The 26,000-nt window shown below is 39.0% G+C and overlaps 3 protein-coding genes across 3 annotated transcripts; 1 reads left to right on the top strand and 2 right to left on the bottom strand.

The window, feature by feature from the left end:
• Positions 1 to 1,457: 1,457 nt before the first annotated feature.
• Positions 1,458 to 6,376, bottom strand: RB195_002711 (uncharacterized protein; the record flags this gene model as incomplete). The annotated part of the gene is made up of 8 exons (XM_013436257.2): positions 1,458 to 1,515; positions 1,894 to 2,063; positions 2,265 to 2,375; positions 2,677 to 2,757; positions 2,813 to 2,956; positions 3,057 to 3,122; positions 3,177 to 3,320; positions 6,242 to 6,376. The coding sequence occupies 8 exons, from the start codon at positions 6,374 to 6,376 to the stop codon at positions 1,458 to 1,460; spliced, it is 909 nt and encodes a 302-aa protein (XP_013291711.1).
• A 315-nt stretch (positions 6,377 to 6,691) lies between these two features.
• RB195_002710 (uncharacterized protein) lies at positions 6,692 to 14,309 on the top strand (the record flags this gene model as incomplete). The annotated part of the gene is made up of 18 exons (XM_064200091.1): positions 6,692 to 6,765; positions 6,815 to 6,937; positions 6,991 to 7,141; positions 7,266 to 7,350; positions 7,419 to 7,621; positions 7,681 to 7,779; positions 7,860 to 7,987; positions 8,094 to 8,192; positions 9,628 to 9,701; positions 9,752 to 9,823; positions 9,979 to 10,109; positions 10,657 to 10,849; positions 10,954 to 11,066; positions 12,347 to 12,439; positions 12,521 to 12,634; positions 12,692 to 12,784; positions 14,032 to 14,142; positions 14,223 to 14,309. The coding sequence occupies 18 exons, from the start codon at positions 6,692 to 6,694 to the stop codon at positions 14,307 to 14,309; spliced, it is 2,043 nt and encodes a 680-aa protein (XP_064055972.1).
• Positions 14,310 to 15,572: 1,263 nt separating this feature from the next.
• On the bottom strand, positions 15,573 to 16,589 carry RB195_002709 (uncharacterized protein; the record flags this gene model as incomplete). Its single annotated transcript, XM_013436254.2, has 2 exons — positions 15,573 to 15,928; positions 16,526 to 16,589. The coding sequence occupies 2 exons, from the start codon at positions 16,587 to 16,589 to the stop codon at positions 15,573 to 15,575; spliced, it is 420 nt and encodes a 139-aa protein (XP_013291708.2).
• Between the last annotated feature and the right edge of the window lie 9,411 nt (positions 16,590 to 26,000).

The raw sequence follows: 26,000 nt of genomic DNA, 5'->3' as shown, positions 1-26,000 counted from the left end.
CTTTCTGTCCCCAATTCGACACTACGGACGCTTTATTTCAACAGCACCACGACAGCTACGGAGGCCGGGCAGGCGATCCGGCACTAAAACCCTACCAACTCCTACCAAACATAATTTCTGGTGTTTCCATTTAAAATTGTGTTTACGGGGGAGCGCAAATTTGTGCTTTGAGAAAGGATTAGTTGGGCCGCTTATACAGATACACTAGAAATGAATCAGAGCACGTGCAGCACAAGAGGACCATAAACGTGATCGTTGGCATATGCTTAATTACAGTATGGGGATATATCGAAATCATTGGGTCACTGATTCGACTGCTTCCCTTTCACCATCCAGAGAAACTAATACGCTCAACTTCAGCGATTTTCTTCAAGACGTCACTTGGAGCTATAATACAATCTCACACGATGTAACATCGGCGTTTCAGATGCAAACGGAATATGAAGACCAGCACTTCTTGCTTACTTTCGATCACTCTTGGTGCATTTTCGAATACCATATTCTCCCGCACAAATATGTTCTAGGTACTAGGCGATAGACGCAGATAAAGGTGAAAGAGAACAAAAAAGGTTTTTATTCAACAACTACTTTAACTACTCTTGTTTAAATTTAAAAAACTAAATTTTCTAAACTCTGGTTTAAAAAGGCATAGAAAACTTTTGACTTCAAATAAAGTCTTTGAGCTTATTGATTTCATGCGAATGGAAATAGTACGTGCAAACGAGCTTCGGCAAACTGATGCAATCAACAAATAACTAAAAAGCAAACTTGGGATAACTAACAAACTTCGGTAAGAATGAATTAGATAGTAAAAAACATATATAGCAAACATAACAAACTAGTTGTTAGGGACATGAGAATGCAACAGAAGAACAAGATTTGATCAAAACCGGACTATCCTCACGCACGCAAGCGTGACCATATTCCCTTATTCGTTCCTATCCAATAAACATAATTTGGAAGAAAAGGTCAAACTGAGAAACATGCAAACAGGTAAAGATAATGAAGTGTAGAAGACAAACCTAGAACTAGCGCTGTCTACAAACAACTCCTTATCAATAATTAATAGGCGGCACAATCTCAATTCGAGAGATTCCAAAACATGGCAGAATCTCAAACAAATACAAAGCACTGCATTATTGAGCACTGGAGACCACGTTCACTGAGGAGATTGAATTAAAAGATTGAAAACTTATCGAATATGATATCAATCCTCTGGGTAGGTTTAAAGTTCTTCGAGAAGAAACAATATTATAGAAATAAATGCACTAGTAACATAATATCACAGATCGTTGTACGATCAAAACTTAAGGCAGAATCGTAAAACTTACCGAGGTAAAACAGCACTACAAGATAGGATCTGTGACTAGAGAAACAACAATGAGGAAGGGTTCAACAATTCGAACAAGTGTTAAGAAGTGTAAAGCTTCGGTAAAGAAATATGCATTCTTGCGAGCTCACAGGTGCTTTTGTATCTCCTCATATATCGCCATGACAAGGGCTCCACCGCTACTCCTAAAACGAATATTATGAACTTTCTGTGAAAGATTATTTTATCGAAACAAAAAAGTTGGAGCAAAGGTGAAGATGGTGAGTACAAAATGAAAGAAGAATAAGCACAATAACTAAGCATAAGCATGATAACAATGAATATGTATGCAATCAACCGCAACCTCTTTTCGATGACTAGATTTCATATATGCGATAGTCGGAACCGGTGCTCCGATCTCTTTGGAATGGAAATTCTAAACATGCGCTTCAAAATCCTAATAACAAGTAAGACTATAAAAAGCGGTCTTTTTTCTGCGAGAAATCCAAATTTATGTAATACTGTAATAGAAAATTATGTCCATAAATGAACTATAAATATTACGCTACGGAAGATAAAAACACCTGAAGATATTAGCAAGAGCTCCTTTGAATAATCCTCGTACTCCTTCTTCAGCAACGATACGTTTTGCTGCAGCGAAAGCTCGACCAGTGCTCAATGTTCCTTTTATCATCATCCTTCTGCGAACAGTATCCCAGGGGTAAGTCAGATATGCAGAACATATAGAAACACCCTGATACAGAAAACATATGATGGATCAACAGTTCATGAGAAGCAAGACGTCACAGTTATTTAAAATAATTATTAATATGAATATTATTACCTAATATTATATTATAATAACTAAGTAACTATATAATAAAAGCCGGAACCACGATAAAAGTGGATATTAGTATTACCATATCTACAAAGAGAAAGACAAATAAAAACTCACCTGGGCAATGAAGAACGAACTAACGAAATGTAGATTTCTCTTATCCTCTTGGACGAACTGTCTTATTGTGTCGTACATACCAAAGTAAACAGCACGGTAGATAAAATATGTCTGAAAAAAGTTCAATCAATCACTAAACTGTGTTTTTTTTTGAGTGGAGTTTTGAAATCGAGCAAGTGACATGTCCAAACTGTACGTAAATTTCTGTACAATTGTATTGACGTACTCCAATGCGGTTTTTATGGGTGAACACAATCACGGACTGAACGGCAGCTACAACAAAAGATATTATTCGCCTCAGGTACCGAGGGAGCAGAGGCAGAGTTTTTAGCTATTGCTAAGGTAAAGGGGGCGCGAGTGAACGCTATAAAAATAAAAGTACACTGAAATATAAAACTTAAGTTTCGAATACCTGAATGGAAATGAAGAATCCTCGGTATAGTCCTACAACACCATCAGACTTGACGGTTTTTTTCAAGCAATCCACAAAGCCCTGCAGAGTGAATATTAAGATTGATGATGGACACTACAAAAGAAAAAAGTGGTACCGTGTAGTCCCTATTTGCTTTATGGGTACCCACATCAACAGACAATCGAGTTCGTATAAAATCAAGAGGGTATACGAAACAAAGAGTTGTAGAACCTGCACAGCCGCCGGCTGCTAAGGACCGAAAGGTGTACTTCCAAAAATTCTAAGTTGGAAGAAAAATAAGATTCCTAAGATAATTAATTTGGAGAGTAAGGAGTGAGCAAATATGATATGCATATCGCAATATCGCAATTTAGTAATACCTCATTGCGATTCACGTTTTCGAGAAGAACCGATTTATAGAGGTCATTGAAAGCGAAATTCAGAGCCTGAAAACAAAGTTATTTCATGGACAAGTGAGGTCAATACACAAGAAGATATACCTGTGTTGGAAAGTAGCGCATAACATTTGTAAAATTCCCTCTCCAGAAAGAAAAAAACCCTTGCTCTTTGGGAACGCGAATGAAAGCGTCGACAATTCCTTTGTACCTATCGTTTGCGGCGATGCTTTTATGTGAATACTGCACCTGAAAAAGGAACTAAACATTTAAAAAAAAATAAATAAAAATGAAAACGAACTGTTCCTGTTACTGTACACATCTTGCGAGAAGAAAATGCTTCATGAAAAACTAATCAAAGTTCGAATAGCAACCCAAAGATTGGGAAATGATAGGGTCGAACGTGGAGAACTCAGAAAACCGATGTGACTCTAATGATGACAAGGTAATACATCACTTTTTTAGGCCAGTAACAAGAACATTAACAGTTCGTTTACATCGATATTTGTAGACAAGAAAGGGTTTGGCAAAGAGATTCGTGTTTTAGAACATGAGTTGCATATGACTACTACTTTGTCCGATGGAAGTATATTACAAAGTTCGAATAAGAGATGCAAGACGATTAACATGGAGAAAAGGTCGCATTCGTGTACTAAATTTCTGCTATACAATCTCTGTGCACTATATCACAAATGGAACAAATTGCAGGTCGGAAAAATTACTCTCCTTTGCTTATTGCTGAACAGGCGGCAGCTGAATTGCCTAAGTGTTCATAACAGCAATGACAATAGCCCAAAGCAAAACTTTAATTCATCAAGAATTTAGCGTAAGGGAAAATAAAATTATATGTTTGAGGCTGTGACCACGTGCAGTCTTAAAAAGTAGCCTCGCTATTCATAGGCGTTTTGGGTTTTTCAGTTATTTTCGCTAGGCCCCAAATTTATTCAACAGCATTGAGAAAAACCTTCTTTAGCTTATGAAGATTGCAGTGTCACACCGGATGCTTGCCAATATAATAATATTGGCTAGTTATTAAAATCTCGAAAATTCCGCAGAAAATGCAATGGCCTTCTTAAGAAATGAACTAGTAAATCCACGGTAATTCGAAAACTTAAAACGCATAAACACGTCTCTTTGATTTCCAAGGTATCCGTATCATTTGTAATGTTCTCAAAACCATAACTAAAAATTCGAAGTAGGAAACCAAAGTAAAGATAGAAAGTCATAACAATGTGTTTCGTCTGAACTCTATAGACCATGCAACTTCATAAAGCTAGAACAACAGCAACAAAAGCAGTTTCCATGAAGTAATTTCATTTCCATGAAATTATAGAAAAACAGATGAATCCCAGACTCAAACTACGCAAGACAAGCAATAGAAACCTTGTCTCTGTTGGCAAGAAGGATCAAAGAAGTAAAAAAGGACATTAAGAAAAATAACCAGGAAGAAGTTCAGCATCATTCAGAATAGTAATGAAGAGATATTGAATTTAATAAACTATACATCAGTACCGTCGTTTTCAAGAAGGATCGAAAATACAATACCAATTGAAAAATCGGTAACATCAGCTCAGGTTTCATCAATGAGATATGAAGAGTTTACTGTGCAAGATGTGCAGATATGAAAGCAGTAACTCTTCATATGAAGGTGAGTAAATTCGCGCCATTATCAAGAAATCTAGTCGGTTTAGTTTTTTTTTTTTTTTTGCAGTCTTCATCATATGGTTCACTCCTTTTCTACTGCGTTGAAGTTGAATGCTTTTACGCATCTCAGAGGGTCTGATCAACGAAACATTGTCCACTTTTATCGTTTATGAAATTCTTAAGGGAGGATGTGCACCAGTTGTAAGAGATTCTGCGTGATGGTTCAGAACTGCTCTACGCTCTTGTCCCCTAGTGGGTCTGCTTCTAGAGTTGTCTGGGAGGAAAGAAAGAGTTCCTTAATACATCGACTGAAGTGAATAAGACATTTTGGCACATCTCCAAGGGATTGACATACACCAGCACTTTATCCTTTACGAAGTTTTGCAACGTTCACTGGTACTTTCCCGACTATGTAACAACATCAATGCACATCAACGGTTTTTAGGTACTACTGACACATTCTCAACAGCATTCTTGCAAGAGAATGATATTAGTCCACGGGTTCTGGCTTCAACTTCCACACACTACTTTGTTACAGTTACATCAGTTATAGTCGCAGTGCGCACTAGAGCCGCAACACTCGGATCCACAGATTGGTAGGAAATAAAGGATAAAGAGTCTGATGCTGATCAATCCGCTCGAAATGCGCAACGCATTCACTTCAACTCAGAATTGTTTGGGGTTTACGAACGCGTGTCTTGCCTGTACAATGACTTGCGGAGGCTAGCCGATAAATCAAAATAGTATCTTTACACTCTCAGACAACTCTGTCACCAATTTATCGACCCCGGAGGGATAAAGGGCTTAAGGGCTTGGTAAGCAGTAGGCCGGATTCGAACCTCCGATCGATCATCCATCAAGAGCACCAGACTCTTAATCTGGTAGGAAATACGGGTATGATATTAATGTCACAAGGTGTGCCATAGCTATCGTTGTTTAAACGCTTGTTCACCTCTGCTTCTTCCAGAAGATCACAGAGCAAAGTTCCTCAAGATAGCGTAAGACACTAACTACATGGCTTCTTAGTGTACACATTTCAAGCAATGGAATAGCTCACTACTTACTGCGCACATTTGAACTTCGCGGTATTTGCTCAGTGTTGATCTAGGAACACGGTCTGTCGTGGCCTCTTGTGAATTAAGCATATAAGGAGACACATTGAACATGCCCTGTCCTAGGTGCAAAAGGCAGGACCCAAACCCTCCTCAGGTGAAAGAGGTCTGGCTCATGGGGTGCAGCTCAAGTGATGAAAACGCCTTCGCCAACCGTCCAAAAGTGAAAGGGTCGGAGCACCGGCTCCGACTATTGCATATATGTGTCCTATACAGTCGTGAAAAAAATGAAAAAAAAAACCACTGAAACTGTTGTTTTATTAGTAAGTCGTTTAGAGCACCTAATGTTTCTTATCGGAGACCAAAAAAAAAACACGAAAGAAAAAAAAATCCAAGGAAAGTAATGTTCTGAATTAAAACCCAGAGCGAGCATTTATCTGGGTGAAAAACTGTAGAGCTTGAAATAACACGCACCTGAAGCAAGAGCTTTACTCTTTCGATTGGAGCGACAACAGTTTTCGATACAGCCGCAGAAACACCTCCAACAGCGAGATCAGTGGCAAACTTCCCAACGTCACTAGGATCTCGGCGACGCACAGATCGCGGCATCCTGAAAGTTAACTCATGTAAATGCAATTCTCGGTGGAGGTATCTAAGTGGAAATGAAGAAGGACAGTGATGATAAAGTGAGGGGAATTGAGAAATTGTTGCAATTAGATGACGTATGTCATCGTATCATGTGAAACTACACAAGCTGCGCACTTGTAGTTCACGACGGCCAGTACGAAGACGAAGAATCGAGTTGACTTTGTTCTTGGATTTTCACGAGGATGTTTTTTTGTTCAATGGGGTGTGGCGAGGTCTCACATCTCTGTAATTTCCTGTTTCCAGGGTGAATGAGAAGAGCTGGGCGAGGATTTTATTATGATCATCTCCAAATTTGCCGTCTCCCAGTGCTCTGTGCTTGCTGGGAGGTTCTCCCTTTTAAAAGCGCTCAGGTATATGCGTCTTACCTGCTCTCCCGTCATAGTTATGGATCTTCATTAGGTCTTCGAGTTCGAAAAACCTTGTCAGCGCATGGCGATCACAGAAAGTTCACGCGTCATCCCTTCTCAAAGTGGGACGTCTTTCTGGACTATGTCTTAGTGCATGGTACATTCCTTTTTTGAGGTGAGTTTGTTACCTCGCAGTGACCGATATTGAAACTGTATAGTTCAGTTCAGATTGGTGGAAAGCAAGAAAGATGTACTACTGAGTAAACGTGTGGATCATCTACATAAAAAATACTTGGGCAGTGAAGTACCATCACTTTCACTTCACGACGTTTGGTCGCTAATTAAACCGTACTGGTTTTTATTTCTGGCAGCTGTCATAGTTAGTACTAACTTTTGCATCCTATTACTTCTTATTTCAAAGTCTCCTTGATTATTATCAGGTCGATGGATGAGGCAAAATCACTGAGTGATGTTAGTACTGTTTCTCCAAAACATAGTTTTAGAGCGCTATTCTAGCCGCTGTTGTCAACATTCAACTTCCAATCTATCTTGGAGAATTAATCGATAAAATTGTCATAATAATCAAAGGTTCGTTGCCTGCTCACCTAATTTCCTCCTCGGAGTGAGTGATTTTCTTGGTAGTAGAGAGATTTCAGATCAGTCCAAGGGAGCAGTGAGTGACTTAGGGATAATTAAACCAGAAGCAGCAAGGCTTGTGCTCTGTTATACAGCACAGGCAGTGCTTACTTTCTTCTACATCAGCTTTCTCACTGTTCTTGGTGAACGTATCGCGGCCGACCTTCGTATCACATTGTTTAGTCGTTTATTGGCTATGGACATGGCTTTCTTCGACTCACAGGTACGTAATGAGAGAGTAAGCTCCCTGCCTTTTTCTTTACTGTAGAATTTTTCTTCAAGAAAACTGCGGAATTGTCGAACAGGTTAAACGTTGATGTGCAGGAATTCAAGAGTTGTTTCAAACTCACCGTTGCGCAAGGGCTCAGAACTATGGCACAGGTTTCTTGCTATCTTTTCATTTCTTTGACTTCATGATAACAATTGGTTTCATAGTTTACTGTGAATCTTTGAAACTTTAGGTGGGTGGATGTGTAGTTTCTCTATTTCGAATTTCTCCCCACATGACTATGTACACTGTGGCGGCTCTTCCAGTAATCATCGCCATTGGCACGTTATTTGGAGCGTTGTTAAGGAGCCTCAGCAGAAGGTTTAGACATTTTAACAGTTCTGACAGCTTTTTCTTCAACTGACGAAATTCATTTCTTTTTCTTGTTTTTACATTACCATCCATAGTGGGGTTCGCGTTGATTCAGAGCGCAAGCACAATCCGCGATAGCTGCCGCAGTCGCAGATGAAGCGCTTGGAAATATACAAACCGTTCGCGCTTTTGCAATGGAGGAACAGGAAGCGAGGTATCTTATTTTGTTTCACAATATATTGGAATACTATGTAGGTGCTTAGTGAGTGAATATGATCTGAAGCCTTCCAAAATTACGTAAGCGGTTGTTTTCGAAGTAGCGCGGCAGGATTCGAAGAACCACTTACGTACTTCCACAGGAGTTTAAGGCGTTTTGATCCGACTGGCTGAAAATATACTACTCTTTTGTCCGCTGTTTCTCATAGTTGTGCCGCTGATCTCAACCAGAGACTTCCGTTTCGCCTTTCTCCCTGAATTGGATGTTACCTTTCACATCCCCCATGCTTATTGCATTCTCTGCTAGGCGTGATCACTATTGGCTTCAAAATATCGCCACCTATTCCTTCTAGCTCACAATAACTACGATCGTCCTTCAGTTACCCATACATGAATTGAGCCTTGGACTTTGTCCTAAAAAGATGTTCCCAGCATTTATTTAAAAAGATCTTTGAGGAGGGTTTAAGGGGGAATTTTAATAATACATTTCAATATTCTCTAAGAAGTAATAAGCATTAATACCTTCTTTCTTCTTGGAAATCCTACCAAATTTATCTCTAATTTTACCTCTTGCCTGTAATTTTAGAAGTCTTGGAATTGAATCCGCAGGAAACAATTTTTTATTTTTCCTCCTTCTAACCAATACAATTCTTTCTGTCTACAGGATTTTTTCAAATATTGTGAGATGAATAGCCATTGGTAGCACCCTTTGCAAGACATTGTCTCTTACGTTTGATACACATCTCTCTTTGAGATTTCTTGTTAATTTTCCGCATATTTTTGTAAACACGCATTAACTACCAAAGACAGCAAATATGTGTTGATAAGCCACTAAAACATAGAGGGTGTACAGATTTCGTTTCGGCGGCCGCTTCGCGGCATGCCACGTTAGAGCACCACAGCCTCGGCGCACGCTTCTACAGCTTACAATTCACTATCGTCAAACCCTTCAAAGTTATGTTCTTCTTCATTCTCTGTCGTTTCTTTGATGTCATTCTTCTTATCAGTCAGCCTTCACTTTCGATATGCTGCTGCTCCTTATTCAGGTTTATTACTACGTTGCTTATATTGCAGATATTTGTTTGTTCTATAAACTCGTGTAGTTTTCTCTTCTCGTGTGTTTTCACGTTCTGTCGTTTCATCAGAGTCGCTATTCACGTCAGTGCTGTCTTTATTAGTAGATTATACGTTGTTCTTCTTTACTCACGTTCTCATTGCCTCGCTGGTACTGAACTGCACTCTTACTTTTGGAAGCTCTATCTTCCAGAAGTAAGAGTACCTTACGGGACCACAGCCGCGCGGGCGGCGCCGCCACGGGAGGACACACAGCTCTGCAGCCTGGTCGGTGCTAGCAGGAGCACAAGTGCCTACACAATGCACAAATCTAGTTTTAGCCTGATACTGTTCAATAGACTCATGTTCTTCTATTTTAGGCTGTTTGAAAGAGAAGTTCGACTAGCATGCTTCTTGCAAGAAGTTTTAGGGATGGGTATAGGACTCTTCCAAGGTGCGTCTTGTTATCTGAAACTCTTGCATCTTGAATTTTGCCTTTTTCAGGAGCGACCAACTTCTTTCTAAATGGAATGGTTCTATCTGTTCTCTACGGTGGATCCTCTTTAATACATTCAGGTCATTCTACATGCTTTACATTCATAACACAATCAGCATGTTTGCAGCACGCTGATGCAATGTTATATGTAAACGATATTTGTCTTTGTGCATTGTGTTTCAACCACATTAATAAGGCTTTAAATACTGTTCGTAAATATCGAGTACCTTTTCAGGTGAAATGACTCCTGGTGAATTGATGTCCTTTCTCGTTACTGCACAAACTATACAAAGATCATTAGGCCAGCTTTCTCTAGTATTCGGGAATGCAGTGAAGGGATGGACAGCTGGTGCTCGAGTATTTCAGGTGATCAATGTGCATCATGCATGTGATTCTTCGACCATCATGGACCCACTACAACTCAAATATTTTGTCCTAATCGGTCTTCAGCTTGTTTCATCTGGGTTAAGGTGATATAAAAGCACAGCTAAAAAAATCGACAAATTGTGTTTCGGGTAACTTAGGAGTAACATTCGTGTTTAATGTAAGCAATAACCTCAGTTCTCAACATTCCAATGAGTCCGGAAAAACGTGTGTAAAAGCGAGTAAAGCGCTAGGTAGATATTTGCGAATAGAGCCATTATGATGGAAAAGTCCGCAAAAATCAGTGAAATCGATGGTACCAAAAAGTGAATCAATAGGAGATTCACCCTATAATCCGCGTCTCAAGGTTCTATTGTTTAGGTTCTCTAAATTAACTCTTTACACTCCTGCTCCACTTTTTTAATTTTTTTAATGTCTTGCTTTCCTTTTTCTTTACCTTTGTAATTTTCTACCTAGCAGTTTCCAAGAGTTCTGTTCTAAAATAGAATACCTGTACATTTTTGAGTATGAGTTGCCGTTTCTGCTTCAGTTCGCAAACTTGCATCCTTCTGTCTGCAACAGCGATGGTGTTTGCATTCCTTACCACTCTTTATGTGGCGAAGTTCGCTTTGAAAGTGTGGAGTTCGCCTATCCAACCCGCCCGGAACATCAAATCTTTGAAAATTTGAATCTCACTATACCTGCAGGACAAATAGTGGCCTTGTGTGGACCCAGCGGAGAAGGTGAACTAAACTATATAAATTTGAATTTTTTCTCAATTCCTCTAAGGGAGGACTCCATTGGACTAGACGGTCGTTCATGGAACAATATGGATATCTATTCTCAGGAAAAACCACCATCACTTCTTTGCTCGAGCGATTTTATGAACCCACATCAGGACGTGTACTATTAGATAACCAAGATTTGAGAACTCTTAATCTTGAATGGTTGCGTGGTCAGGTTGGTTAAATACGTTGGTTCATCAGAAGGTTACATTTGATTCATTGTCTTTTTTTAAATGCAATTAGAAATTACAAGTTCCTATCAAGTTGAGCTCGAATTTTTGATCGGTTCTAAGAGAAGTGTGTGAAACTAGTGAATTGGTAAAGTCGACAGTTTTACAAATCTGTTATTCTATCCGATTATATGTATATATTAACATTTGAAGGAATTACTGGACAGGTGGTTTTATTCGCCTGGAAAAAATCAGAGGAAAATCAAAACGACAATTCTATTCCTTTTTTGTGCAAACTCGGTAGCAATCACGTATACGAAAAAACCCCTGCAGATAAATTTTTGTCTCTTTCTAGAGCCTTTTCGAGTACCTTTTCATTTTGTTAGGTAGTTCTTGAAACATATGAAGATGGTAATCCATTAAATATGGAAACGTGACAGATACTCCTGACAGGTTTTTCTTCACCGCAGTAAATCTTTCTGTACTTACTAGAAGGGATGCAATTTTTATTAATACTTAGTAGTAAGTTAATAATTTGATGCTTGGTGCTTTGGTTTTGATGAAAGTTAGAAACTTAAAGTTCTTTGGAGCAGCTGCAGACAAATGTTGATCCTCCTTAGTTCTTCATACTAACTCATACTCTTTTTATGACCTTGTATATTTTTCTTTATGAGAAAGTTGAAAAAAGAGAAAAAGAGAACCGATCGTCAATAAAACCTATTTTATTGACGTCAAGATGTCTTACATCAGATCATGCACATTTGAATGACAGAAAGTGCGCAGCTTCTTTACTTACAGGAAGATGCATGTGATTGATAGGATAAGTGGATTTATAAGTTAGAAATTGGTGCTAAAGAAGATTATAAAGTTTAGTGGTGCTGAGTTCAAAACAATAGAAATTCATTTCTCCTTCTTCTTAGAAATTAAGATTACAGGAGGATGTGCTCTACTTCAACCTATAGAGTGAGTAAAACTTAGAATTTTCGACTACGCTCCAGAAAGAGCGATAAGTAAAGGCAAAAGTTACTTTTTTGTTGCACTTATAGTTATTTCACTTCGTTCGAGGATGCGCGCCTAACATAACTTTGTTGGAGATCTAATCCCAGATCATTTGCCGTACGAACGCGATCACAGAAGAGAAATCAAATTGTTGTGTATCTCTCTGTTCAGAGTTCTATTCCGTCATTCATTTCCTTTCTCTGCTCATAATTACATGAGCGTATTATCTCACTGGTTTCATAACAACAATATTCACAAATATTGCAGTTTCATTACCGTGTTTCAGGTGATAGGATTGATTTCTCAAGAACCTGTACTATTTGCTACTAGCATTGAAGAGAATATTCGGTATGGAAGGCCTGCTGCAACGGATCAAGAGGTTTTGCTTTCAGTGCAGATTAAGCGAATTACAGTGCAAAGTTTACATACATAATTTTGCATCTACTGTTCTCGCATTCAGGTAATGGAAGCCGCTCAACTAGCAAACGCTCATGACTTTATCAACAGTTTTCCTGAAGGGTACAAAACAATTGTCGGTGAACGTGGAACTCAGCTTTCTGGCGGTCAAAAGCAGGTACTTTATAAATCTTCGTTTCATGATTTGGTTCACAGGGATTTCGTTTTTCTTTAGCGGATAGCAATTGCCAGAGCACTGTTGAAGAATCCTCCCATACTTGTTCTTGATGAGGCGACTAGTGCACTCGATACTGAGAGCGAACGTTTGGTAAGCTAATCCTCCCCATTATGAGACACCATTGATGCTTTGTCGCACATGGTGTTTTCTTTTTACAGAAATAATGTTGTTTGCATTTTTCTACCTTTTCACAATGAATTATCGCAGGTAAAGTGTGTGAAAAATGGGGAAGAGAAAGTGAAGAAATATTTGTTTCTTCTTCTCCAACGATGGGCAACTGAACAGCGGCTTTAGTTTCTTTTTCTTGCATATTCGGTTAGGAGTTTGTCTTGTGTGAGTATCAGAGGCTCAAAAAAATTCTACTTGAGTTCGAAACTATTCACATTTTATTTCTTTTATGTAGACCTTTCTGGAGTTCATATGCAAAAAAGAAATTGATGCATTCAAAAGAACTACTTCAGCCTAAAAAAGCAAAATCGTTCGTGTTATCTGCTCGTTTAAGCGCGTGACTATAAATGGGTTCGAGTGAAACACAACTCAGACATTCCGGAATGATGCGCAAGACATTACTGCGGCATTCGGTGCTGGTCAAGCTATGTGATCTATTACCTCCCGAATGTTTCGATTATTCAAACTTTCATTTTTCAACAAAACTCATCTTGAACGTTATCGAATCAACCAGGTGCCCTTATCTTTTTCTGATTGTGTGACTCTGGCTGTATTCTGCAGGGGTGGACTAATCGAGTAAAGTAAAATACTCCATAACATACTGTTCATCAACCCACCGTAGACAGCAAAACGCTTCTATATCATTAATAATATTGAGACTTTTTGTAATACTCTTAAGCCAACAGACTAACAATAAGTCAGGGGGATTTTTTTTAGAGATATGATGAGGGTTCGCACTTAGACAAACCGAAGAAGTATTCCGAGACAGCGCTGAATTGTTTAAGATGATCAATTTAGCAACACAAAAAAACACATTGTACTTCCGAAATTTGTGAGCAAAAGTTGTGAAGTTACTGCTCGTCAACGTAATTGTATCCGTTAAGGCAGGCAGGTGATGTTAACCATATTTTCCATGCCTTTTTGCTCGAGCGATAGAATTGTGTGACCATCAAGTCAACCATTAAGTGACAATATTATGTTGTTTCATTTCTCAGTTCAGTTGCGTCTAAGTTAAGTTTGCTCCTGCCTTGCACTGTTCTGCTGCTTGGTTTTTACAACTGCTTTCTTCGTTATAGTTAGGCGGATAGTGAGCGTCCTCAGTTTCAAATTAGCGATCACGCATCAGGCTGTTAACAGCAATTTTATGGCCTATCATTTTCACTGCTTAGGTTCGTGATGCATTGGATCGAGCTATGAAAGGCAGAACAGTCCTCATTATTGCACACCGATTGAGTACTATTAAGAATGCCAATCTCATCTGCGTTATCAAGGACAAAAAGGTCAGTTAACACAGTTCCAGTAACTCAGCTTTCCTTTTTTTGACATCATTGTTTCTCTTTGGTATTACAATTCTTTTTAGGTCCTTGAACAAGGAACACATCAGCAACTGGTGCGAAAACAAGGAATCTACTACAATTTGATAAAGTCTCAGTTCACTGAGGCTTAATTTTATAGGTCCTATCTACGCTTTAAAAACACCGCCCATTCTTGAAATCAAAAAGACGAAGGTCCTTGTTGTTTGGGTACGGATTTCACTAGGAGAGGGTGGCCATACATGTTCTGCTTTTCTCACCTCATAATTCCGATGTTCTCTGTTAACATGGAATTCACGTATATATAGAGGTGACCCAACCGCAGAGGTACAATTGCAAAGATTTGTGTTCAGACAGCAGTATCTTTGGCACCTGATCTAGAATTATTTTTCATTCAACGTACACCAACCTTTAGACTAATAGGTATTAGTTATTGCTATTTTAGAAATGGACCTTGAAAGCTAACCACGGGATTTATGCTTTTGGTTAACACGCACTCCCTGACTCTAAAAACCATTGGGGTCATGAAGATGAATGACTACGACTGGACAAGAAATGCTTTAGAGATGGTAGACTTATGTTTGTAAGGTGGGGTCTGCACTTTTTTTGAGAGGGCGACAAAAATATATGCTAATATCGTTAATCTGGAGCTTTGTGACGATCTGATAGACACCTTTCCCGGATACTTCTTTCTGTAATCGTAATTTGTCTGTGTAAAATCAATATAGAGGGAGCTGCGGCCACAGGTTAATCTTTTGCTTTGATAGTTAGTTCTGGTACTCGTTTAAAGGTTTCTGGTAATGACCAAGTCGCATGAACGATGCAGGTTTCCAGTTCATTTACTCCTGTGGAGTTCTTCATACCACTAACCATTGTTGTCAAACAGCATGATTCACGGAGGTAGTGGAAGTTGAAGCACTGTAAACTGCAACTGTAATGAAAATAGGGTCTGAGGCCCTCGGAAAACTGAGTGTTCCACAATCTATTCCCACTTTATGATTATAAGAATAGGCGGTGGTTTGTACTAGATTAGATTAGTCGTCTAATAGGCAACCACTTCTTATAAGAGCATTTCATCAGGATGTAAGTTTTAGATGTATACCTCTCAGAACTTCTCTAAGCTCAACATTGTCATTCTAACATTCTGTTATCTGTGATACTTCTACAAATTTCTTTTAGAAATGTATAGTTCTGGCAGTACTGCTCAGCAAGCTGAATTTGTATGTAGAATAACGCATGTAGTCATAAAAAATTTATTTGGAAGAAACAATTTTGTACATCAGTCGTTGTCAACAAAGCGGTAATGAAAGTTGAAAATCATCGGACTGGACATAAATGCAAGTCAGTAAAGCGGTATTGAAAGAACAGTATGTATAACGAAAAAAACGTTAAACTGTTTAAGCTCGGTATCCTGACTCCTCAACGGCAGGCTCTGAAGCTACGGGCTCGCTTGGCACCGACGCCGCTTCCTCCTCTGGAGCAGGTTCGAATGTGGTCACTTCAGCTTCCTCGTAAGCGGGAGTAACTGGAGCTGGCTCGTCACCGTACGAGTTGTCTCCAGCTTCTCTCTTTGACCGATATCCGGAGTCGACCACTCCTCCTTCGGCTGGAGCGTTCTCGTTTTCAACGGGCTGTGGTTCCTCTTCGGTGGGAATGATAGTAGTTTCTTCAGCAGCCTCACCTCCGTATGGAGCGGATGTAGCGACAGCTGGTTCATCCCCGTAGGCGTTATCGCCGGCTTGGCGAACGACTACTGAAAAAGGTACCCTATGTGTCAAGGATCGTGGAGACCAGAAATCGTGCAAACACCAAAGAATAGTGCAATACGACATACTCTATTTGAAAAGCCTTTTTTAAATGCAAATCAAAGGATTGGTAATAGAAATTTAGACAGCAAGTTTCCAAGTTGCTTCTGAAACAACTCGTGAAAAACACGGCCCACAAAAGAAGTACTGGTCTTCGAATGTTTTATGAAGTGAGTCGAGGAGATGTTGCAGCAAAAGTGGATGTTCTACTTACTGTGACGCTCACTTGATTAGGTAATGTATTAGTAGTTCCTGTTGGTAGAAATGACGGCAATGTCTTTGCCAGCTTAGACTTTTTGCAAGAACTATGATTGCTTACGGAGCGAAAACAAAAAAGAGAGAATACTGAGGAAATTTTCGAATTTCTTTCCTTTTTTTTACTGTCTGAACGATACCAATTGGATTTGTGAGGATGATATTTCTAATCATTTCAACGATGATGGCAAAAATGAATGTTAAAAAAATCCCTGAATGGCTGTTGAGAGCTTCCTCTCCTCACTATTTTGAAACTTGGATTTTGGAACATTTTTACCGAAATAACTTACTGGACTTTGCCGATGCTGCAGCAATAAGAGCGAGGAGGATTGCGGAAACCTTGAAAGTGTTCATTTTGGCTAGGGTGGATGAGGAGATGAGTGGATGCCGTTCTGGGACGTCGACGTCTTTATATACTCTCGCGGCGCAAGTATGGCCTGGAACCTGCTTGAATCGAGGAGGAGGAAATTACGCGATCAAAAAACGTCTGGGTTGTGCGGCATGCGACTTTAACTTTTTAGCCATTAGTTACGACTTTTTCCCCTCTGGCATTGTCGGCGTGAAGGACGCATTAGCCTGGAGGCGCAAGAAGGATGCCGTGTACTACGTAAAACGCGTCTACAGTTTTTAGGAGTGAAATTAAGCAGAGTGAAGAAAGTGCATCGACGGGTTATAGAAGCTAATACGAAATGCTCGACCTCTTCGCTGAACTATAGGCTTCTTGGTACGTTTCACTTCTCATTAGCAAGGCCAGAAACATAATTTGACGGATTACACAGTAAAACAAGTGCGCTTCCACAATTTAATGTCAGGCGTTTTTTCTGGAATGAAAACCAAACATCAGCGTGAACCGGATGTCTTGATGTTGCGAAAGTATGCACTTTTATCGTTTGGCACAATAAACTTTAGTCTTTTGAAAACCAGAAATATGAGAAGAGGCCACAAATTGTCGTATGATGAAAAAGCGGTTGTTGTTGCAGAATATATAGGTGAAATGACAAATAAAACATTAAGAATTCAAATTCTAAACGAAAAAAGGGGACTATGTATCATCTTGATTCGACACTTTTTTCTGTTGTTGTTGGCGAACCTCTAGAAAGGACTGTTTTCAAAATCACAGTCAATTATTTAGTAATGTTTTTTTTGTAAATTAAAAGTAGAGTTCCTGGCTCATTGTTAACGTCATATTCGTTTCGCAGATTTCGTGCACGTTTTTCTGTGCTAAAAGAGAAGATATGTTTAACACTAATAACGATTGGAATTGATCAGATTTAACTTCAAAGTTTGGTAAGAAAAAGCAATAGAAATAGGAAAAACTGGATATTTGTTACAGTAGAGCACAAAAATTTTGCGAAATGTCTCTGACCAAAGCGCATATGAAGCGGTTGTACTTCTTCATAAAAGAGATGGTGCTGAAATTCCATTGCAACAGTGAAAACTGCAAACTGCGCAGTGCGAGTTCACTTTTTTCCTGTCCTCCGAAAACTCAGCTTATTTCCAAAAATTCTGTAAAAATAATGGATGGCGAATTCGAGATATGGTTTTGAACTAGGTGGATTGTTATAAGAAAAGCACCGAATTACACACTAAAAGTAAAGAAGCAGTAGTATGTCTAGTAAAATTGTTGCAGCGATGCTGCAACTTTAGGTGACGCAACAATCTTTTAAGTTGCTCATATTTTTATGAGCAAATGTTCTCGAACTGTTAGGGTTTATTTCTTGTTAGAAGCTTAAAGAAACGTAACATTTATTTTGGTATGTGTGTCAGTCGAACAACTTTTTTGAAAACAATAGGTTTGGGAAATGCTCTGCCGTGACAACTTCGTTTTTCGTTGAGTTTCGCACGCGTGGAAGTCTGCAGAAGAGTTTTCGCATAACTTCTACTTTTTTAACCACATATTTGTTAGGTTACTGTATATTGTTGTTAAAGTTAAATCTTTTATTATGATGTTGATGTTTTATGTGCGTATACGGCAGAAATTTCGTCCCTTTTGTTTTCCAGACCCTTTCATATTTCTTTCATATGCAGCTACATAATTACACTCCGTATTCATATGGAATTATGTTTAAGGCTTACGCCGGCAATGTTCTACATACCCCTTAAATCAAAACGTCCTATGTCAAAGCTATCAACTAGCTGTCAGAGTCGAAGTACCGGCAAAAAGACAAAAAAAATCCATAAATGAGATGCACTAGGATCTATAAGCAAGCAAACAAAATTCATTGTGAGTGAGAAAGTCGGTTTTTGTTGAACATGGAAAACGATCGATCTTATTAATATCCACCAGTTGCTTGTTTGTTCATTCATTTTCATTTGTTCATCTCCATAACTTGGACAAATTCAAAAATATATCACATAATGCATTACAATCCTACTGCTATCAATAATAAACAAGAAACTTCCGTGAATGTCACGTATTTTTAGCTACCATTCAGACTAAGATTTGCAGTGCACACTTTTGTGGGGGTAGACAACCACGCAAGAAACCAGACCGGCTAGATGCGATCTACGATGGAATTAGAACTATGATGGGCTACCTACACAATGCTGAGCTCTGAACATTTTAATGTGCCTTCGGAGATGGATGGATTAATATAGTTCTTCTCTGTTAAGTTGTTAACAACCCGTTTTACTGCTAAGATTTTTCCGGATTCTGAAAAGTTGTTTGATTTCTGAAACAGGATAGTGTGTGCGAAATGGCGACTGGGAGACAATCGTAATTCGCTTGAATTGAACTTCGGGCACGTCCTTTTGCATTATGCAAATTGTTCCTGTTAATTATTCGCAGCGAGTGTAGCGCAGTCGGTAAGAGGTCCGGTTGTGAGTGCACGATCAATGGTTTGAAACCGCCCTAGTAGCCAATCAAGCCTTTCACCCTTTCAGGGTAAATAATAATAATAAATTAGTACCAATTTCATCTGAGAGGATGAAAACACCAACTTGATAGTTCGGCTGGCCCCGCAGATCATTGTATTGGCTATCACACGTTTGTAAATTTCCAACGAATTTTCGAATTCCAGTGAAACTTTCCCATGCGGATTGATATGCCACAGACCTTTTGTGAATAAAATCGCAATGGAAAAGATGTGTCTTCGCGCCCCACAGTAGGACAAGGTAAGCAGTGAAAAGCGCTTAGATTCTGATACAAAGTGACTCTGTCACTGGAGGGAATCTCCGAATGTTCGAGTAAAAGATTTCTTGCTTTCGTTTCCCGGTTCATATCGTACAAATTCTTGTCTAGAAGCATAAGTAGAAACACGATAGTGACGTGCTTGGTGTACACTCGCATTCATTCGCATTTAACGTTTTTGGGAAATGTTCAGACGTAACTTGCTGTTAGCATGGGATTGGTTTGAGAACACGTGAACGGGAGGTAATACATAATTTACAATATATAATAAAGTGATGGACAATAAGTAGCGATTTAGGTTCCAGTAACGTATAAAGGCGTTAAATCCCTCGACATTGTCTTTGTGCTCCTCTTTCTGCTTTCACAGCCCATGCGATCTTCAATGACTCCGGATGGGATTCGAATCTCACGAGTCGTAACGTGTCTACTGTTTCCTCTTTCCTATTTTCATTTGTTGGTATTTTTTTCCAACTACAGATGCTCTTCAATAATACAAATGACATAATGATCAGTGATCATAATGACCTAACTCTAGTCTGTCATCAGAAGACAAGCCTTTCCGTACTCATTTCTGACGGATGCCATTGTCACTTTACAAAATGTTCCAGTTCTCAATGTAAAACGGGAAACATATGATTTGGGAGACGTCCTCCGCTAATCCATTTTGGGAAAAATAGTAGAAAACTTTGCTTCGATTTTCTAGACTGTGAAATGTTTCGTAAGTGGTGCACGAAATGGCCCAAAACTAGATGCTGTTCCGGACAAGAGCTATTAACAAATATTGCAAATGATGCACTTAGAGGCGCTGAAGCATCCTCAGGCGGCATCGATGTTATTTTTTCAAAAGTTAGGAGTTCCAGTTTTTAAGGTATGCAGTGTGTGAGGTTCTGTGTTTGCAGCTTTAAAACACCAAAACAGTTTTAAATTCTGTCGATTTTTCACCAAGAGATAAAATCGAGGTTTCGCGGCATCACGCCTTCCCGCTGTGACTACGCATTGGAGATTTCCTACAGTATCTCAGAATGCTGCTTTGATATCGTGAGGTAGTACAGCTCGGTGGTATGGGAAAACGATTGTGTTCTTGCATTTCAGAACCAACTTCCATTCGGATTCTTGTGAAAAACCCTTGATTTGCTAGACTTAATGAGATTCCTTAGAAGATTTGATGTAATAATAGCAGGCATGGAACCGGTTACTCTGTTCAACTAGTGTAGAAGTGCTTTTCCTCAATGGCCACGCAGTCATTACGAAAATCCGGAAATTTTAACGTAAAAAAGAATCGTGCAGACATAGGAATGAACGCTTTTCAATTGCTTCGACACGTTCACGCTCTCTTTCGGACGGGTCAAGGTCGCAACGAGCCTTATATGCCAGTCCTTCGTATCTTCTAAGACACTCCCTGAACTTCTAAAGGGTAAATATGAAGCAGTCTCGGCAGAAGGAAACCACCATTTTTCATCTTGACGTCAATGTTGTAATTTAACAAAGCCTTGAATTTTGGAAATACTTCCTCAAAGAGAGTTTAATAAGCAAAAGTAGACTAGGAAAATAAGAGTAAGAAAGCTCGGAAAATACAGATTTCCATCGGGACCCAATAGTTTTGATGCGTGAATCACTTTTCATTGTAATGAATAATTTTTTGTTGCCTCGGAAACGTTCGATAAAAACGGTGTAGAAACGACAATAATATAGTTGTGACAGAATATCAACATTTCAATAAGAATTCAACAAACTCTACTCAAATTTCTTTTTCTGCAGTTTTATTTGATTTGACTTTTTTTCTATCTACTCAAGCTCTACTCGAAAAATTCGAGTGCTTACGCAGCCAAATATCCAAGGGGAATACAACTACTACGATTCGATGGTTGGAACACACGAACTGGTTGAGATACTGGATCACAGCACCCAATGTTTGAGATTTTGGAACTTTCTTTCACTTGTAGATGGAAAATGCTTCTACAAACGCAATTAGCGTTTTTTTTTTCCTAGTACCGATTGATATCCAGAATGAATATCGCCAATAAATACATTATCGCCAACCGGAATGGTGAGGCTTTTTCTGGACAAAGTGAGTGCGGAACACATGTTGCCTTCGCAAAAGACATATAAAATCAAAATTGAAGACGAAAAAACTAAGATTCGAATTTTTGCGCAGCTATCTGCTAATAAGTATTAGCAGATGGCTGCGCAAAAAGAAAATTGGTGTACTTCCCAAAGCAGAAAGAAAAATATACCGCTGATCGTTGATCAGTCCCCATGGGAATGCCCCTACTCGTTCGACTTCAATCAGAACCGTTTGGGAACGTTTACGAACGCGATAGAACGTTATAATGACTTTCGGGAGCTAAGCGATTGTGTAATTTCAGTGATTTTATACTCCCAGACAAGTCTGGTGCTTGTTTGTCGGCTCCAGAAGGATGGAATTCTTGGCCGGCACTAGGGCGGAATCGAATCAATGATCGATCGTGGAGTCACAGCGGTACCTCTTGGCGACTGCGCTACATACCCGCCTTGCTTTACTCAACACTAATTTTCCGTCTAAAAAGAAGAAATAATGATGAGAACTCTGACAGATTTGACAGGTTACTTGACTTGTGCTTTAAGATTGTTAGTTGTTCTCCACTTACATGTATCAATCAAATGACAGTGTTGACTTTCTACTTGAATAGATAGAGTTAGGGGTTAAATCCGTGAGTATGACTGTGCGCCCAATTCCTCACTGTAATTCAGAAGAAGACGTGTGAAACACGTGTCTTGTGTGACATCATCTCCCCAACGATGAAATTAGTTACGGTTAACAAAACGAGCAGCCTGCAACGCATCTTCTGTGATGAGGATGGGACAGCTTTTAGTAATTAACTGAGTTATAACATGCTAGTTCGGCTGTGGACGAACAAACGAGTGCTTAGGTTCTGTCGCGTAGCATGTTGCATTGTAAAAGAGACGAGGTCACAGAAAGCTGTTCCGCACTCCTTTTTCTGGATTGCTAAGGAGAAATGGTCGGACCTCCCTTACACTCGTAAGTTACATTCTTACCTCCTACCCCCGTTTTATTAAAAGAGATCCAATATTGTCAATTTCTTGCTTTTAACGCTAACTTTTCAGCGTTTTCCCATTCCTCAGGAACTGAAAAATGAAAGTTCAACCGAGTTGTTCTCTCGAATGCCTCACACGCTGCAAAACATTTCTAAATGGCACTTAAAGAGCAACACAACTGTTGAAGCTCCATGAGCTTAAATTGGGAATTTAGCAGAACATCTTCTTCCTTAGCTCGGGCTCACTGCCAATGTGATTACGTAAGAAAATAGGTCTGAGTACAAAGAATGAGTGGTCAAAATTGCTGTAAACAACTGGAGGATGGAATTGTGAACATTGGCGTAGATTCTAACCGTGAAAAGATAATGCAAAGACAATTTTTCGAGACTCCTTTATTATTAAGTTTCAAAAAACCTTCTTCACTTCAACAAATGCTTCCCATTGTAAATCAACTGACTCTACAGTTGTTCCTCTTTTGGAAAGAAAGTTATATGGCACAGCATGATATTAGAGAAAGGCGCAAAATCCTTATGTGATTTTTCTTCTAGTACCGAATTAACCCACACCTTTTTCATGAGCACTCTTCGTTCCTCTCATTAGTGAGAAGTGTTATAACTGAACAAATAGTTAGTTCAATTACAACTCTGCCATAAATAAAAACTAAATAGAGAGTTGTGAAAGATCTGCTGCAAGCATGAAGCAGTGAAATTTCAAAACTCTTATGTTGGTGCAGCCTGCAAAATTTGTTCTTTGACGACTTCTATTGGGAATATTTTAAACAGGGCGCTCTCCAACATTTTGAAGCATTCCATCCTAAAGTTTCGGTTTTTCCTTCTTGCTGATTGGTTTGGGGTAGGCATCGAAGGGGCAATGGATAATGTTTGAGATCGAATAAATGTGGGTAAATGCCGACTTTGTAAGTTCCAAGAGGTTAAATTTTTCATCAAAGAAGTTTAGACATGTAGATGTTTATGCGGATGTGTTTCGCATGTAGAAGTTTTATGAAAGAATCAGAAATTTACAATTTTAAGAATGACAACGGCACAATTATAATTAATTAATTACTCGTCAGAAACATTGAGCAGTACAACAAGCAAAAGAGAAGGGGGAGGGAGAGAGAGACAAAATACAGTGAATTAGAAAATTAATCGATTAGAGTCAGAAAAGTAGTGAGAGAGAGTTCTCGATATGACGTCTAAGACTTATTGAATGTCACAATTTTAATGGTCCTTACCTCTGGATTCTTTGAAAATCTGTGTTCAAGAATAACTCTGTGAATAGCGTCATGATGAAATCAACCATATCATCGTCAATCGTAGATTTTTACAAACCGATGCGACCTTTGTTCCGGAACTCCACACTTGACCGAACCGCAACCTCCATCGCGAGAGGCTCTTTCAATGGAATCCAAAAAGCGGAGAAATTCAGAAAGCAATTTCCTAGGAACATCATCAACCAGGATATTTTCAGGCTTCACTGCTCAACAGTTTACAAGGCAGCCAAATAGGATACTTCTGATGTCCAACATGAAGTCACGTGAACAACTTCTACAGTCAATTCCGAAGATCTGAAGAGATTATCTCAAAATCCAGGCTTAATGATTACTCAAACAAGAATCTTCACGCGTCATTCTTGGAATGTATCTTCTTGGAATACATGGTAGACTTCTAATTAGTGGAAAACTTGCAGGTTCTTGTGTTTACAAGAGGAGAGATATACATAGATATCGACCTGTTTGTTTGCTTTCTTCCTTCTGCAACTTCTCCACACAACTGATATCATGATTTGTTGGAAGAGTCTTGTGCGAAGTTCAGTCAAGCAGTACATCAAAAAACGGTAGATTTCCTTTAAGAGAATGTTTTGTTGGTGCGCAGAAGCTAAACTTCTAAAAGTTTCCTTTCAGAGCCATAGGTAAGCAACGGCTAGCGTCAACCGTACTACTTTTTCAACATTAGCATCCTTTAGGTATTTAAGCAGTTTTGTTCTTGAGAAAGAGTCCCGCTTGCCCTTGCTCCGCCGGATTGAAGATGAAGCTGTTCCTGTAGATAAGACTCCTTGGAGTTGTATTTGTTGTATTTTTATTTGACTTTTGTAAGCTCTTATCTTGTCAAGGTTATAAAATACGTTAGGATTGAAATACTTCTGAAATTTTCAAGTAAGTAATGTCAGGTAGATATTTGGATGGTTGGAGGAAGACATGTATGAGCAGAACTCAAGTTTCTTCGAAGTTTTTTTTTCTACTGCAGACTTTGCTGCATCGTTTTTCTGAACATTGTTAGACCGTTCTGTGCACCGTTCCGTTAGACTGTGATCTTCGTGTTGTCCTTTCCTAGTCCACTGAACTGAAGTGGTCTTCTCTTGAGCGCGTTAATGGCGAAATCTGCGACTCCTTTATTAAAACGGAACAAGCAAGTGGACCACCTCAATGGTGTTGGCTACGCATTCACTTCAGATCCACACTTTAATGTCACCCAGATTTTGCAAAATTTTTCTTCAAGTACTCTATATTCCTTCTGTTTTTTTGCCTTTTAGTGTTAAAGTTGATAACAGTTACAACTGAACACCTTCTTTACTTACACTTTTGTCTGAATTTGTCTTTTCTGTTGTCTCGTAGTCGACTTTTCCGTTCCTATGAAACTGCTAAATGTTCTACCAGCTGATCAGGGGATTGAAGTCATACAAGTCCATCACATCAAAATTATCTTGCCCGATTTACTGTAACTTTTCCACTTCAATGTGTAATCAACACATTGACCTTTGACGCACTCAGGAATAATTTAATTTAATTTTTAAACTCGACATATTAACAACTTTCATACGTAGAAACATTTTCTGGGTTTGGCTTCACTTAAGGAGTTGGGTCCTTCCAATCTTTTCATTTACTACAACAATGCTCAACTCTTTCACAAGAACGTAGTCTGAGTCAGTTCCTTTTTTTTGTTTTCCTATGCCAGTGATCTAGCGATCGATTGAATCCTATGGTTGCCTTAGTTCTTTTGCGCGAAGAATCCCTTTACAACAAACTTTGGAATTCTTTTTTTTCGAGAACAAAATGGTAGTTTCCTGATTTACGTTTCTAATATCAGTAAGATAATTGGAATAGAATGGTTTAGCCTTTCCTGGATTGATGTAGAGTCAAAGTGTTTCTAGGACGGACATTTCACTGTGTACCATACATTCACCGGATGTCCAAGTAAATGTCGTGAGTGAAGTTGGGTCCACTGCAGTGAGACTAGTTCTCGTAGTGGAGTTGTTGTTGCAAAATACCGCTGTTTTATTAGCACACATTTTTCTAATTACAGCGCATTTTTGAAACTACTTTGCACTAACATTTCAGAATTCAACGCAAGCTGTCGAAGATATGATATTTTTCCATTCCCACTAGTTACTCAAAATTTACCCCTTTAAACCTGATGAAGGCATTTTTTGTTCTTAATTTTAAACTTCAATTAATTTCACTAAGAAATTCGCTAAGAAGGCAGAACTGTTTTAAAATATTAACAAATCCTGTCAGTCCACGGTGAGACGGAATCCAGAAGTTGGAGGCGAACAGTTGACAAGTTTGCAAACGAATCGAATTATATATTCACCTTCTTAGG

This window comes from Necator americanus, chromosome IV (assembly GCF_031761385.1).
Source record: "Necator americanus strain Aroian chromosome IV, whole genome shotgun sequence".
Taxonomy (NCBI): domain Eukaryota; kingdom Metazoa; phylum Nematoda; class Chromadorea; order Rhabditida; family Ancylostomatidae; genus Necator; species Necator americanus.
The sequence above is the reverse complement of the archived record's forward strand: the minus strand, read 5'-3'. Positions and strand labels throughout refer to the sequence as shown.